The sequence below is a fragment of the Mustela nigripes genome, chromosome 1, assembly GCF_022355385.1.
Source record: "Mustela nigripes isolate SB6536 chromosome 1, MUSNIG.SB6536, whole genome shotgun sequence".
Classification (NCBI taxonomy): Eukaryota; Metazoa; Chordata; class Mammalia; order Carnivora; family Mustelidae; genus Mustela; species Mustela nigripes.
In genome coordinates this window covers 84,562,348-84,579,304 of record NC_081557.1, presented here as the reverse complement: position 1 = coordinate 84,579,304, position 16,957 = coordinate 84,562,348, and the positions used below count along the sequence as shown (strand labels likewise).

General features: G+C 41.4%; 1 protein-coding gene across 1 annotated transcript in view; it reads right to left on the bottom strand.

The window, feature by feature from the left end:
- Positions 1-13,374: 13,374 nt before the first annotated feature.
- ACRV1 (acrosomal vesicle protein 1) overlaps positions 13,375-16,957 on the bottom strand; it is a 6,428-nt gene continuing 2,845 nt past the window's right edge. Inside the window, exons 3-6 of the mRNA XM_059392164.1 lie at positions 16,616-16,912; positions 16,529-16,555; positions 14,438-14,557; positions 13,375-13,688 (exon numbers count right to left, since the gene is read on the bottom strand). Coding sequence (XP_059248147.1) covers positions 13,564-13,688; positions 14,438-14,557; positions 16,529-16,555; positions 16,616-16,912 — 569 coding nt within the window. The 3' untranslated portion in view covers positions 13,375-13,563. The remainder of the gene's footprint in view (positions 13,689-14,437; positions 14,558-16,528; positions 16,556-16,615; positions 16,913-16,957) is intronic.

Sequence of the window (16,957 nt, the reverse complement as noted above, 5' to 3'; positions counted from 1 at the left end):
TATAAATGAAATTATGCTGTACATAATTTTTATGTGTTGCTTTTTTATTTTCATTAACACAAATAGCTTGCATGTATCAAATTCATTGATTTTAGTTACTGTATAGGATGCCATTTATGAACATATCACTACTATGGATTCTCTCTACTGCTAATGGATATTTGGATTATTTACAGTTTGAGACTATTATTAACACTGCTGCTAAGAACATTGTTGTATATGTCTGTGAATTTCTGTAGGTCCTGGAGAATAGTGTATATACCTATGAGTGGAATGAATAGGTTTTAGGACAGTGCATATCTTCAACTTGAGTAGAATAATGGCAAACTCTTTCAAAAGTGATTGAACCAATTTATATGACCATGAAAAGAGGATGCAATTGCTGGAAAACAGTTTGGAATGATCTATTAAAGTATCAGATTTTTCATAGCAACAGAATATGTGTTTCTAGTATTTCAGATTTTCCCTTCCATTTGATGCTGTCAGTCTAATTTTTGCCATGTTACTGGTGTGTAATATTTGTTTGGTATTAATTTGCTCTTTCCTAAGTTTAAATAAGGTTGAGTATCTTATGAAGTGCCTCCCCCACTCTTTCCTCATTTAAAAAAAATTTTTTTTTTTTAAAGATTTTATTTGTTGATTTGACAGACAGAGATCACAAGTAGGCAGAGAGGCAGGCAGAGAGAGAGAGAGGGAAGCAGGCTCCCTGCTGAGCAGAGAGCCCGATGAGAGGCTCTATCCCAGGACCCTGAGATCATGACCTGAGCAGAAGGCAGAGGCTTTAACCCACTGAGCCATCCAGGCACCCCTTACAGGACATTAAAAAAAAAAAAAAAAAAAAGATTTTATTTATTTATTTGAGAAAGTGAGAGAGACTGGTAAGAAAATGAGTGGAGAGAGGCGCAGAGGGAGAAGCAGACTTCCTGCAAAGCAGGGAACTGGACACAGGACTTGATTCCAGGACCTTGGGATCATGACCTGAGCCAAAGGCAGACACTTAATGAACAACTGAGCCACCCAGGCATCCTGTCTCATTCATATTTTAATTGAAAGTTTTTATATTGAGTTTTGGAAATTCTTTATATGTCCTAGTTACTAGTTTCTTGTTGGATATGTGGTTTGCAAATATGCTCTCCCATTCCTTTTTTTTTTTTTCAAGATTTTATTTATTTATTTGATAGAGAGAGATCACAAGTAGGCAGAGAGGCAGGCAGAGAGAGAGAGAGGAGGAAGCAGGCTCCCCGCTGAGCAGAGAGCCCTATGCGGTACTCGATCCCAGGACCCTGAGATCACGACCTGAGCCGAAGGCAGCGGCCCAACCCACTGGGCCACCCAGGCGCCCATGCTCTCCCATTCTGTAGTTTGCCTTTTCATCCTCTTAACAGGTTTGAAAACAGCAAAAGTTTCAAACTTCAATGAATTCCAGTTATTAATTTTTCATTTTTATGAATGACATTTTTGGGATCTGTGACACAGAGTCTAACAATCCTTTGTCTAGACTTAGGTCTCAAAGATTTTTCCTATATTATTTCTAAAAGTTATTGTTTTTTCATTTTACATTTAAGGCTGTGATGCATTTTGAGTTAATTATTATACAAGGTATATGCCTTAGGTCAAGTTTTTTTTTTCTTTGCCTCTTGAATATCTAGTTCCATTGCCATATGATGAAAAGGTTATCTTTCCTCCACTGAATTGCTTTCGCATCTTTGTAAAAGCATCAGTTGGGTGTATTTGTAGGTCTGTTTCTGAGTTTTCTATTCTGTTCCATTGTTGTATATGTCTGTCTGTCCAATAATACCGCACAGCCTTGATTACTACACACATATATTGTGAATTTGGTAGGTTGATTCCTTCCAGTTTAACCTTTTCAAAATATCTAATTTCAAATTAGATATTCTAGTCCTTTGTCTTTTCACATACATTTCAGAATAATCTTGTCTGAATCCAAAAAAAGAAATGTGTTGAGTTTTAGTTTTAATTGTGGTCAAATATATACAACATAAAATTTATCATTTTAATTATTTTTAAGTGCCAGTTCAGTAGCATTTAGTACATTCACACTGTTATGTAATTATCACCATCATCCATTCTCAGAACTTGTTCATCTTCCTGCATTGAAACTCTTATACCTACGAAACACTAACTCCTCATTTACTTTTCCCCACTAGCTCCTGGCACCCACCAATTGTATTGTCTATTTCTATGAATTTGAAAATTTCTGGTCCTTCGTATAAGTACAGTCATGCAATATTAGTCCTTTTGTGTCTGGTTGATTTCACTAAACATTTGTTTTCAGTGTTCACCCATGTTGTAGCATGTATCAGATTTCATTCCTTTTAAAGGCTGCATAATACTCCATTGTAGTTAAAATACACATTTTGGGGGCATCTGGGTGGCTCAGTGGGTTAAGCCTCTGCCCTTAGCTCAGGGTCCTGGGATCAAGCCCTGCATCGGGCTCTCTGCTTAGCAGGGAACCTGGTTTCTCCTTTCTCACTGCCTGCCTCTCTGCCTACTTGTGATCTCTTTCTCTCTGTCAAATAAATAAAATCTTTAAAAAGATAAAATACACATTTTGTTTATCCATTTATTCTTTGATGGACTTGTTTGTACTTGTTGAATTGTTTGTACTGTCTACTTTGTGAATTGTACTTTGAATTGTTTGTATGTATTGACTATTGTGAATAACACTGTTGTGAACATGGGTGTACAAATATCTATTTGAGTCTCTGCTTTCAGTTCTTTTGGGTATTTGCCTAGAAGTGGAGTTGCTCATTATATGGCAAATCTATTTTTAATATTTTGAGATAACCCTATAGTGTTTGCCAGTGCAGCTATACCATTTTACATTCCCACCATACTAGGGTTAAAAAACAATTTATTTAAAATGAACACCAACTTTATTTTGTCATGAAAGGACCCTAGTCTTCCACAGCTTTGCTTCTTCCCTTCCCCATTATGTTTTACTGATGTCACAGATTACATTCTTATATACCCATTAACATAGATTTATAATTTTTTTTATGCATTTATCTTTTAAATCCTGTGCAAAAGTGGAGTTCTCAGTTTTCTGATTATACATAAGGCTTCATTTTTCTCTGGCTGTTTAAAATTTTTTTTTCTTTGAATATGGAGGTTCATCAAAAAGTTAAAAATAAGAATACCATACAATCCAGTAATCCCTTCCAGCGTATTTACCAAAAAACTAACTAAAAACACTAACTAACCTAAAAACACTAATTCAAAAAGATATATTCATCTTGCTTATTGTAGCATTATTTACGATAGTCAAGAAGCAATGCAGCAACTTAATGTCTATTGATACATGAATGGATAAAGAAGATAAGGGGTATGTGTGTGTGTTGGAATATTACTCAACCATAAAAAAAGAAAATTTTGCTATTTGTGACAATACGGATGGACCTTTTATGGATATTGCGCTAAATGAAATAAGAGGAAGATAAATTTCATATGATTTCACTTATATGTGGAATGTAAAAAAAATTTTAAATCCCAGAAACAGACTAAAAAATATAGAAGAAACTGGTGGTTGCCAGAGAGGAGAAAGGTGAGTGATGGGTGAAATAGGTAAAGGGGGGGTTAAGAGTTACAAAACTTCCAGCTTTAAATAAATCACAAGGATGAAAGGATAGCATAGGGAATATAGTCAATAATATAATAACTTTTTATGCTGACAGATAGTAGGTGTACTTACTGTGGTGAACATTTCATAATCTATATAATCAAATCTAGATAATTTTCAAATCACACCTGAAACTAATATAAGATTGTATGTCAATTATAATTCAATTAAAAATAAAAAAATTAAATATTTTTTCATTGTCTTTAGTTTTTGGACATTTAATTATGATGACTCTTAATGTAGATTTTTGTCTTGAGTTTTTATGTAAGTTCTAGTTAGTTAGCAATCTTGGTTTCAGAGTAGAATTTAGGGATTCACACTTACATGTAATACCCAGTGCTCATCATAACAAGTGCTCTTCTTAATCCCCATCACCCATTTAGCCCTTCCCCACCAACCTCTGCTCTAGCAACCCTATTCTCTATAGCTGAATCTCTTAGAGTTTGCTTCTCCACTCTCCTTTTTCCTTCCTTCTATTTTTCATGTTTTGTTTCTTGAATTCCACATCTGAGTGAAATCATATAGTATTTGTCTTTCTCTGATTTATTTTGCTTAGCATAATACACTGTAGTTCCATCCACATCATTGCAAATGGCAAGATTTCATTCTTTTTGCTACACACACACACACACACACACACACACACACACATCCACATTCTGTTTATCAGTTGATGGACATTTGGGCTCTATCCATAATTGTAGCTATTTAGCTGTTTGATAATGTTTGATAAACATAAGGGTGCATGTGTCCTTTATGAATAGTATTTTTGTGTCCTTTGGGTAAATATTTTTATGTCCTTTGAGTAAATACCTAGTAGTGCAATTGCTGGGTCGTGTTAGGTTAACTCCTGCCGTGAAGGGTGAAGAAGAGAGAGGAGACGGTGGCTCTATGGCAAACACAATTTTTATTGTGGCAACAGAAGCCAGCAGAGGGCGTCACTAGCTAAGACTGGAGCTCTTGTCGCTTGCAGACTTAGGGGTAGTTAGAGGTTCTAACTGAGGAGGTGAGTAAAAATTTTTGCAGCTAGTCATTGCTAGAGTTGCTAAGGAAGACTGCTTTTGCAGTTAAACATGTTTTTGTTGAACAGGATGTATACTCTGGGCCCAGGGTTTAGGTGGTAATTTTCCAGTCCAGTCATCTGAGGTGGTGGCTGGTAGAAAATGGCAGGTCTTTGGTTAACATTTCAGTCTGTTCTCCTTAAAAAAAAAAAAAAAAAAAAAAAAAAGAGAGAGAGAGAGAGAATTGGGGACAGGGAGGTGTCTGGGTGGCTCAGTCGCTAAGTGCCTGCCTTTAGTTCAGGTCATGATCCCAGGGTCCTGGGATGGAGCCCCACATGGAGCTCCACATCAGGCTCCCTGATTTGTGAGGAGTCTGCTTCTCCCTCTCCCACTCCCCCGCTTGTGTTCCCTCTCTCCCTGTGTCTCTTTCTCTGTCAAATAAATAAAATCTTAAAAAAAAAGAAAGATGGGGGATTGGGTTGTTGAGGGCAATGTGAATCATCCGCTGCTTCCTGCTGAGTGGAGATGTTGAGGTTATGGTGTTTTTCTGGCTTAGATGATATCTTATTTGGCACAGGAAGAAGATGATGACCGTGTGTTTTAGGTAGCTGGTAAAAGAAATTTAGTTCTTGGTAGATAAGCTAGATAGGACATTAAGTATTCAACAAAGTCGAAACAACAGAATTATGCCAAAAAAGGCAAGAGGGTCCAATAGCCAATAGAGGGCCATAGCCACTGTTGGCCATAAAGTAAGTCCCATCATTCATGAACCCATTCCATTGAGGTGAAGATGTTTTTCAAGTAACTCAGGTGAGTGATGACCTATCCAGTCTTACTGATACAAAATAGGCATTCCTCCTTTAGGAAAGTGTGTGTTCTGGGGCACCTGAGTGGCTCAGTTGTTTGAGTGTCTGCCTTCAACTCAGGTCATGATCCCAAGGTCCTGGAATTGAGCCCTGCATCAGGCTCCCTGCTCTTCGGGGAACCTGTTTCTCCCTCTCCCTCTGCCTGCTGCTCCCCCTGCTTGTGCTTTCTCTTTGTCAAATAAATAAAAAAAATCTTTTAATAAAAAAAATTAAGGTAAGTATATGTTCCCTCAACGTGGGCAATTAGGAGATTTGGTCTTTGGTTTGGTTTGGTTTTGGAGGGTCAATCTGTGTAAAGGAGAAAAGATTCTGGCAGGTGGGGTCTAGGGGAATTATGCATCTTTTAGGTTGAGCACGGAAAAAAACAAGTGGTGGATTGAGGAATGCAGGAAGCAGGGTGTAGGGTTTAGGCACAATGGGGTAAACAGGAAGTATAGCCTGGTTAACAATTTAGAGTCTTGGATAAGAACTTGTCCAATTTTTTGACGGCAACTAGGATAGAAGTGTTGTGGAGGAATTTGGTGGGTTTTAAGATATGAGCCTGAAAGAGTTTGGAAATACGGGGCTTTAATCCCTGAAGGCCTGCAGGGCTTAGTGGATATTGTAGCTGATGAAGAGAGGGGGATTTTGGAGTTTGATTGTGACAGATGTATGGTGAGTGGCTATGGTGGGTTCCACAGTGTATGGAGGGATCCACTTGTGGGAAGAGGGTGAGTAGAGGAAATAGAGGGGAGGGAGAAGCATATAGGTGACAAAGTAGGATGAAGGGGGTTGAGTTGGAGGGTGCAAATTGGAGGGAGGCCTGGAATTTGCTTAGAATGTCTCTCCCTAAGATTGCAGGGGAGCATTGTGGGGTAACTAAAAAGGAATGAATGAAGGGAGTGTCAGGTTGCAGAGTAAAGGGCCAGTTGTTTATGCGTGGAGGGTATCCACCCCAACAGTAGAGATGGAGGAACTGTGGAGAGGGCTGGAAAACTCTGGTAAGAATGTTGCTCCCGTGTCCAGTAAGAAAGAGATGGGCTTACCAGATACTGACAGCATTACCCTGAGTTCTGAGACAGTGATGGTGGTGGGGTCCACAGACCCTGGGCCCTGTCGGTCTTTGGTGGCCAGACCCATTAGGTTCCCCAGGCCTAGATTTGGGTTAGGGGATTGGTTTGAATTGGAAGTGGTTGGAAGGGAAACAGTCTCGCAGAGTACCGTCCAACTTCCAGTGCCCTTTCTGCAACAGATAGTACAAGGTTTTGGTGGCGGTTTGGGATTGCGGCAAGCTGTTGCCCAGTGGCCCGGTTGATGGCATTTAAAGCATGGTCGTGGTGGGGTTATGCATGGGGCATTAGGTTTTTGAGTACCCTGAGAGCCTTGCCTGATGGCAGCTGCCAGTATCTGATATTTTGCCTGATTTCTTTTGAGTTTTTTGGGTTTTTGCTCCTCCTCTATATTATCAAATACCTTAAAGGCCACCTTAATTACATCCTGTTGTGGGGTTTGTGGGCCATCTTCCAATATTTGGAGTTTTCATGGATATTTGCGGCCAACTGTGAAATGAGGTACACGTGAAGATAAATCTTTTCCTTGTCTGTGTTGGCGGTGAGAGTAGTGTATCTTGTTATAGCTTTTAAAGGCCAGGAGTAGAAGGGGGCAGGGTTTTCATCAGGGCCCTGGGTAACTTTTTTATCTTTTTATAATTGATGGCCTTGAGGGTAGTGTTATCTATACCAGCCAGGAGGTAAATAATCATGTGGCCCCCTCCTCTGTCTATCGGGTATATTGGGCAGATAGTCCCATTTGGAATCCATTTTGGGGACAGCAATGATGCCAATGGGTTGTGGGTGGCATCCTGTTGATGGAGGGTGTCTACATGAATTTGAGCCGCTGCCCAGATATGCTCCCAGTCCTTAGGGCAGAGGGTGGACAAGAGGATGACATAGATGTAGTAGTTAAGATTATAGGACTGGTTGATGTATAGGAATTCTTTTCAGAAGGTGGTAGGGTTGGTGGTGAAAGAGCCCAAGCACTTTTTAATTTGGGAAAGGTCAGCAAGGGAGAACGGCACATGAATGCAGACAATGCCTTCTGCCCCTGCCACCTCCTTGAGGAGGGGAGTGTGTTGGCAGGGGCATGAGATTTGGGGGGGGGGGGGGGGGGGGGATGGGCAAGGAGGCACTGATGGACTAGAGAAGGGGGCACAGAAGTGAGAGGTGGTAATGGAGGCAATGTATCTGCCTGAAATTGCAAGCAGGTTTTTTGGGAGGAAGGGGGGGGGGTTGGGATTTTCTTTTGAGGAGAAGGACTTGGCAGGGCAAATAGGGTTGACAGAGAGAGGGTTTAGATTGGAGGTGGACAAAGGCCTGGATAGAAGGAACCTCAGACCATTTTCTATTGTGTTGGAGGAAGTTTCTGAGGTCATGTTCTATTTGGAAATTAAAAGTGCCATTTTCCAGGGTGGCAAATCCACTGAAGAGAGTCAACAGAGCTCTCTGAGGACAGACCATGAAGGTAGGTGGGGCCCAAGATGTCACCTGGGTGACCTTTACCTGATCTGGAGGGAGGTAGCTCTCAGGAGCTCTGAGGTCAAAAGCAGAGATTTCAGGAAGGGTTTTTTGTTTTGTTTTGTTTTTTTCCTGAAAAAGTTTCAAAAGAGGTCATGGCCAGAATGCATCATGGATTTCCTTGAGGGTGGTGTTTTAAAGTAATTTTCACCATAGCTCTATAACCAGCTTCCTGGACTTAACAATCGGGAGTTTCCTTACAGGGCTTGGCTCTTCCTTGCATACTCCATCCTTAAGCACTGGGAAAGCTATCCCAGACGCGGGTTCTGGCCCTGTTTGCAAAATTAGTATTTGCATTGTTGGAGCTGAGGCTGAAATCAGTGTGGTGATATTTCGTATTGTCTAAGCTCACATATGATAGTGACTAAAGGTCTGTGAAATCCGTTGGGAAAAGAAAAAAACTGCACAAGTGTCCTGGATCGAGTGCTGGACTGCCACTGGCCCTTGACTGGACCGACAGAATTCTCAGGAGAAAAAGGGCTTGCTGAGGGGTCCCTGGGTTTTCGGGGAGTCTCCATGCAGACTTGGGGTGGGGGGGACTGGCTGTGAAAATTCAAGGTGAGGGGTTGGGGGAAGATGGCCCACTAGGGGCCCCCTCTGTCAGTGCAGCGTGGCTGCTGTCCCTTCTTACCTGGCAACCTGACTCCTCAGGACCATGGGGTGTTTTTTCCCACTAACTGAATCACTCATTCTTTCAACAAAAATGTGTTGTTTACCTCGAATGTGAGAAACACTTGATCTTAGAGGCCACAAATCAGAGATTCTCTTTTCTTGTCTTTCTCTCTAGATGACAGTCTCCTGTATGGATACTCAGGATGGTGCCCTTCTTAAGACCAAGGGCACAGCTTTTAAAATTAGGAGAAATAGTATACATGTCTTAAATTTACCACATTATATCTGTTCTCCGCATGTCTTTCTGTAGATCAGAGTTGCCATCTGGCCAGATTTTCCTTAGGCTTCCTTATGCTCAAAGAAATTACTTACACTCCACTCCTTCCTCTGCATAGTACAGGTCTGTTGGTTGTGAATTCTCTTCCTGTTTGCTTATATGAAAATGTATTTGTTACCTTCATTTTTGTAGGATAATTATGTTGTTTGTAACATTTTGGCGGACAGGCTTTTTCTTTTATGGTTTTAAACATACAGTTTTCTTGTTTTGTGCTCTCCTGTTTCTGATGGGAAGTCAGCTGGTATTTGTGTCAGTGTTCTCCTATACACATTATTACAATGTATCTTTTGTCTGGATCAATTTTGAGTTTATTTTCTTTACCTTTGAATTTTGAATTCTTTACCTTTGAATTTGACTATTATGTGCCTGTGTGGTTTTCTATTGTGTTTATCCTACCCTTAGTTCACTGAACTTCTTAATTGTGTAAGTTTATGTTTTCACCCAATTTGGGAAAATTTTGACCATTTTTTTAATCCTTCTTCTATCTCATTATCCTATTCTTCTGAGACTCCAATTAATTATATGTTCTATTGCTTGTTATTGTCCCGCAAGTCACTGAGGATTCGTTCACTTTCTTTGATACTTTTTTCCCCCCTGTTTTTCAAATTGGGTAGTTTCTATTGAGCTCTCTTCAATATTGCTGACTCCTATGTGGTCTCCAATATGCTGTTAAGATTATGTTATTTTTTTCAGTTATTGTACTTTTCAGTTCTAAAATTTCCATTTTTTAAAAAAGATTTATTTATTTATTTATTGGACAGAGAGATTACAAGTAGGCAGAGAGGCAGGCAGAGAGAGAGGAGGAAGCAGGCTCTCCGCTGAGCAGAGAGCCTGATGCAGGGCTCGATCCCAGCACCCTGGGATCATGACCTGAGCTGAAGGCAGAGGCTTAACCCACTGAGCCACCCAGGCGCCCCCCATTTGGTTCTTTTTTATAGTTTTAGTTTCTATGTTGAGATTCCTTATCAGTTCACTTATATGACACTATTTTCCTTTAGTTTCTTGAACATATCTCTACCAGCTGCTTTTTGCTTTTGTTCACTAATTCCATCTTAAGGTCAGTAACCTTTTTTTCTTTCCTATGGGTCACATTTTTATTTATATTTCTACTAATTTCTTATTATATAGTGGACATAGTGAATGATGCATTGTAGGGGTTCTGGATTTTGTGTGTGTTCCTTTGAAGAGTGTTGACTTGCGTTCTCCTAGGTTGAATTGTAATTGAATTGTAGTCCAAACTCTGTCTTCTTTGAGGTAGACAGCAGCACACATCTCTTGCAGCTTCTGGCTGCCATTGTCAGACCTCCAGGAGTCAGTGATCAGCCAAGAATTTGGTCACAGTTTATACTCATTTTGAGGTTTAATTATGACTTCTTTCTTTCTAGGATTTCCTTTTATAGCTGCTCTGCCAGCCCTAATCTTTGTTCTCTGAATCCACAAATCAGTAAACTGTGGGATTTTGCCTCCCCTTGGTATGTGGACAAAGAAGTCCTCTCAGGCATAAAGCCCCAGACTTGCAAATCTTGCTTGACCCTGTTCCTGTCTTTTTTAGGGGTGACTTTTATCCAGTACCTTTCAAGGAACTTTCGAGTAGTTCTTTCTTATTTTTCACCCTGTTTATAAGTGTTATCTAAAAGAGGGTTAGTTTGACCAACTACTCCATTATTAATGGAAGCCAGAACTTCCCTTCCATTTTAACCACATTTTTGAACTTATTTCTTCAACATATGTAGCTATATTTATAGAATAGTTTAGCTAATATTTATCCCCCTCCCTCAAAAAAATGTTAATAATGTTATTAAGATTTCGTTTTTCTTCTTGCTCTCAGTAGACCATATTTCTTTCGTTCTTTTTAATTTTTTTTTAAGATTTTATTTATTTGAGAGAGAGAGAGCACAAGTAGGTGAAGAGGTCAAGGGAGAGATGAATATCCAAGCAGACTCCTGAGTTGGGAGCCCCATGCAGGGTTCGATCTCAGGACCCATGCAATCAGGACCCGAGCCGAAACCAAGAGTTGGATGCCTATCAGATTGAGCTACCCAGGCACCCAAGTAAACCATATTTCAAGTTGAGAATTCTTTTGGAATTTTATTTTATTTTATTTTTATTTTTATTTTTTATTTATTTATTTATTTTAAGATTTTATTTATTTATTTGACAGAGAAATCACAAGTAGATAGAGAAGCAGGCAGAGAGAGAGAGAGGGAAGCAGGCTCCCTGCTGAGCAGAGAGCCCGATGCGGGACTCAATCCCAGGACCCTGAGATCATGACCTGAGCCGAAGGCAGCGGCTTAACCCACTGAGCCACCCAGGCGCCCCTGGAATTTTATTTTATTTTGGATTATTTATTTGTTTATTTGACAGAGAAATAGAGAGGGAACACAAGCAGGGGGAGTGGGAGAGGGAGAAGCAGACTTCCAGCTGAGCAGGGAGCCCCATGTGGGGCTCAATCCCAGGACCCATGGGATGATGACCTGAGCTGAAGGCAGACACCCAAGGACTGAGCCACCCAGGTGCCCCTTTTTTGGAGTTTAAGTTCCAGGTCTTGGGCCTTTATTTTTGAATGCCAGTTAATCAAGGGATAGTACTGTGTATTCAAAATAATTTTCACTTAGAAATTTGAAAAGGAACCTGAAGGAGTCTCTGAACCACCCCCATTTATTTTGGCTTGTGACAAAACTCTCCAATTTGTCTTGCTTAGGATCCTGTAATCTTAATTGCATAAAATTGTTTTCAGGATTAAAACAGAAAGCATAAAAAAAAACGCTAAATGTATCACATAGCATAGAATATATATTCTGTAAGTGCTAGTTACCATTCTCTTCACAATGATGATTGTCTTCGTGGAAATACATATCTAAAGTAGTATCTAAAGCCAAATATGTATCTAAAGCCAGCCCATTTGGTTTTAAGCAAATAGCACATGCTTAAATCTATATGTATGTGTGTGTATAATTTTTAAAATTTCAAAAACAGTAAAATTTTTTTTTAAAGATTTTATTTATTTATTTGACAGGCAGAGATCACAAGTAGGCAGAGATACAAGCAGAGAGAGAGGAGGAAGCAGGTTCCCTGCTGAGCAGAGAGCCCAATGTGGGGCTTGATCCCAGGACCCTGAGATCATGACCTGAGCCGAAGGCAGAGGATTTAACCACTGAGCCACTCAGGCGCCCCCAGTAAAATCTTTTTTAAAAAATATTTTATTTATGAGGGAGAGCATGAACAGGGGAGATGGGCAGAGGGAAGAGGAGCAGCAGACTCCCCGCTAAGCAGGGAGCAGGACTGTGGGACCTGAACTGAAGGCAGACGCTTCACTGAGCTACCCAGTTACCTGTAAAATGTTTCTTGATGTAGTATTCCAAGAGTTCTTAAGCATGAAATCTTGCTTGTCCATAAGACCTTGTCCATAAAAGAAAAAATTGGATTTTATAAAAATTGAAGTCTTTTGCTCTGTGCAAGAGCAGAGCACTTAACACTGTTAAGACCACCCAGCTGATCTCAGGAGGTTTTAAACAGGTGTGGGAGAGCAGTGGCTAAAAGGAGATGTGCTTGTGTTGGGAGGGAGGATTGATTTTGGTCTTGGAAGAACCATTCTGCCTAGTATTTATCATGTGGTGGAAACAACTCAAATTGAAATCATGCAGATTTGGTTTTGAAATCTGGCCCTGGCTCAATGTAACTCTGTAACCATGGCCAGTTTGGAGCAACGTGGTGTACTAATAAATAAATTGTGTGTATTTGTAAACCAAGGATGACACTGTCTTTCTTGTTTGCCTTACTGGGCTCTTTCCTGAGGATCAGATGAGACCATGTATGTAAAAACATTATTAAAGAATATAACACTAATACAAGGTGAGAGAGGGACTATTACAGTATTTCTACCTGCTTCTCTATACTGAGATGATTCTGTAACATTGTGTGAGAGAAAGATTTAAGCAGTATGACCTCCTGCGTATTTATATAGCAAATAAGAGACATTTTGTTATCATTATGTGATGAGTAGACTCGAAGACTGAAAACCCAAGAGCCAATGAAGGGATGAGTTTTGGACACCATCATGGGCTAATAGAAGGGGGTGGGGTTTCTAATAGGATGGACACGGAGTGGGGTCAGAGAAGGTCCCACAGTATTGTTCAAGCTACTCTGCGTTTCTCTTTGTGTCTTCCCTGGAGGAATCCCACCACTTTGATGAATGTGGAGTGATTTAGAACACGTCCACTTTAGTGTGTGGAGAGGAAGCAAGCTCAGGCCGACCCTGCAGCTGGCTGATGGGAAAAGAAGTGCATCTCCAGGCTGTATTCTTGACCATGCAGAATTTATTGAGAAAGAAAAGTGTGTTGAGAGATGGGGTAAGGGAAGACAGATGACAGATAAGAAAGGGTAACGGGGCACGGATAGGAGAGGGAAGGGGAGGTATTTGAACATCCTGACACTCAGGCGGAGGCAGAAATGATTAGTTATTGGCTGGGAAAGAAACAAAATATAAATCGAGCCCTGTATGATGATGGAGAAGTTTTGCTGCCTGAGTCAGGGCAGGAAGCGAGGGCACAGGCTTCTAGAGCTTGTTGCAAAAAGATTGGTTCCGACAGCATATAATTTGCATCCTGGTTCCGTGGGAGAAGAGGTTCATAGACGGGCACATGTTCTCACACCCCTGAACCATGAATTGGAGTTTTCCACCTGAAAGAAGCAGAGACAGACTGTAGTGAGCAGAAGGCTTCCTCCTCTGACCTTTGTCTTCATCCATGGTCCCCAGTGTCTCCATGAAGGCATGACCAAGACCTCCAGCTTGTGTATCTTCCTCCCCCACTCCTTCTGCCTGTCTTTTCTGTGCCCTTCCCCACATCTGCTGCCTCCAGCCTCTACTGAGGGACTAGACAAACCACAAGGGAAGTCAGACAGTGTGGTTCACAGGACGGCAATAACCAAGATCCTTTATTCGGGGATGAAGAATGAGTATAGTAAGGGTAGAGGGTATGGGAATAAAGCAGAACAGGTCTGGCAACCTATGAACACTGACTGACAATTGTTTATTCATTTATTCAGTATTTGCTAAATGCCTACCATGTACTAAACATTTGTGCTAAGTGCTAGGAACATATAGCCATGAACAAGACAGACACGATCCTGAGCTTATGGTCAATGTCTCAACATCTCAAGGTGCAACTCCTCCATTTCTTTTGTAGGAAGAGACCGCCAGTCTCCCTGTCTCCTTTTAAGACACCATAGGCCTGTTGGGAAGGGCCCTTCCCTCCCCATCAGCAGCTAGAATTGTGCTCTTAATTCAGGATAAGGTTCTCCTGAGTCTTCAAGTTTCTGGGGAAGTGCAGCTTGACCCCTCCTCTGGCTCCCGCCACCCCAGCTGCTCTCAAGAGTACTCAGTTGATGTGTGTCTCTGGCACAGACTGTGTTATGAAGTCCCCACGTACCTTCAAAGATCTTCTTTAACATGCACTGCTGGGAATTCTGAGTGGAGCAGACTCCCTCTCCACGAAGACATTTTCCTTGATCATTCATATATGAACATGTGTGGCAATTTAATATTGGGCCTGCAAATTTAAGATAAGCCTGATGAAATTTCCCGATGGACCAGGCGTAGAGAGAGCCATGAGTCCCAGGGAGAGGGATGGTGGGCAGTAAGTAGCCTGGATACCACATATCTTTTTATGGTTCTTATTGGCATTTGAGAGCCCTGCATCTGATAGAGCGTAGTTTCTCCTCTGGACCAGAGGAAATTCCTTCATTCTTACTACTTCTTCTATAAATGTCATTGCTGAAGAATCCCAGATTTCTCTCTACAATACTGATGTTTACTCCAATTCATATCCCCACTGGCTCTGCCATGTATAACTCCATAGGAGCAAAGTAGACCTTTAATCACGTGATTGGCTCCCCATTTTACTCTCCCATCATATTGTCACCCACAAGGCACACTTAGAGTAATAACTGACTGATTAATAAGCTATGTTAGAGGGTCTGGGTGTTATGAGCCTGGGGGGCTCAGTGGGTTGAGCGGCTGCCCCTGGCTCAGGACATAATCCCAGGGTTCTGGGATCGAGCCCCGCATAGGGCTCCCTGCTTAGCAGACAGCCTGATTCTCCCTCTCCCTCTGCCTGCCGCTCTACCTACTTATACTCTATCTCTCTGTCAAATAAATGAATAGAATCTTTATTTTTTAAAAAAGGCTATATTAGAATGCTCTAATACTGCAAATTCTGTAAAGAGTGATCATTCTCCATTTTCAAGTTGACCTTCAACAATGTCAATTTTTTGGGGTGCCTCGGTGGCTCAGTAGGTTGAGCATCTACCTTTGGCCCAGGTCATGATCCCAGAGTCGTGGGATCGAGCCCCGCATTAGGCTCTCTGGTCTGTGGGTAGCCTGTTTCTCCCTCTCCCAACCCCCGCTTGTGTTCCTCTCTCCCTGTCTCTCTGTCAAATAAATAAATAAAATCTTTATTAGAAACAAAACAGCAATGTCAATTTGTCACAAAGGGCATTCTTTTTGAAATGCTTCCATTTGCCTCTTTTACTATGTCCATTACCAGTTCCCTACTTAAGGAAGGATAAAGAAATAGGTGAGATGTGGGCTTTGGAGTCAGACCAACTTAACTTTGAATCCAAGGATTGCTACTTTCTAGCTATGTGATGTTAGCCCCACTTCTCTCATCTGAAGTTGTGCGATGGAAGGAACTATGAAGTGCTTATGTCTGGTAATATCTTGAGGGGTCAAACTCTGGATCTTGCTTTCCTTTCTTGAACAGCCTCTCTTTAGTAAGAGCCAAAGGATTGCACTTGCGATGGGAACCTTTTTAGGAATCTAACAGACAAGAGTGAGTTCATGCTTTATTTTCTTTGTTCAAATAAAATGGAGCCACCAGCTCCAGGGCTAGTCATCTCTTCCCAGAGTTGGCGAGGCATTCTAACATAGTTTGTTGAGGCAGATTAACGTGAAGCTCATGAAGGTGAGTGTCCCATGAGCTCCTTCCAAGGGAGCAGTGGGCATTTGTATTCATAATTTCTTTTTTTTTTAAGATTTTATTTATTTATTTGACAGACAGAGATTACAAGTAGGTAGAGAGGCAGGCAGAGAGAGGAGGAAGCAGGCTCCCCGCTGAGCAGAGAGCCCGACGTGGGGCTCGATCCCAGGACCCTGGGACCATGACCTGAGCTGAAGGCAGAGGCTTTAACCCACCGAGCCACCCAGGCGCCCTGTATTCATAATTTCTTATGTAGGGTGAAGTTGGAGGGACTGTTGGCATTTTGTATTTGTCATTTTATTTTTTAAAGGGCCCTCAAAATTGTTTCGCCTTCAGGGCTCCACAAAACCTATATCCTGCCTCCTGGTATTATTGTAAAGAGATGTAACGAGTGTTTTTGAGAGAGCTGTCTGTGAAGTGTTTGTGAGCTAGTCTTCTATATGCTCTCCTTAAAGTTGGGTGTCTTGATGTGTTGCCTGTTTTTCTCCTGAAGTCAAGGACAAGAACCCATCCAGATATATTTCACCCAAAAATGTGCCTCACCTGAAAATGTGCTTGATGGTGGAATGCCTGAAGGCTGGTCACCCAGTGGCTTTTCACCTGAAACTTGTTCACTTGAAGCCTGCTCACCTGAAGCTTGTTCACTTGAAGCCTGTTCACCAGAAGGCTTCTCACTGGAAGCTTGTTCACCTGAAGGCTTTTCAGTTGAAACCTGTTCACCTGAAGCCTGTTCACCTGAAGGTTTTTCGCCGGAAGGCTGTTCACTGGAAGGCTTTTCACCTGAAGACTGTTCGCCGGAAGGCTGTTCAACTGAAGGCTTTTCACCTGAAGACTGTTCAACTGAAGGTTCACCAGAAGTGTGCTCTCCTGAAGCACGTTCACCTGAAGTGTGTTCACCCGTAGCATGCTCACCTGAAGTGTGTTCACCTGAAGTGTGTTCACCTGAAGTGTGTTCACCTGAAGTGTGTTCAC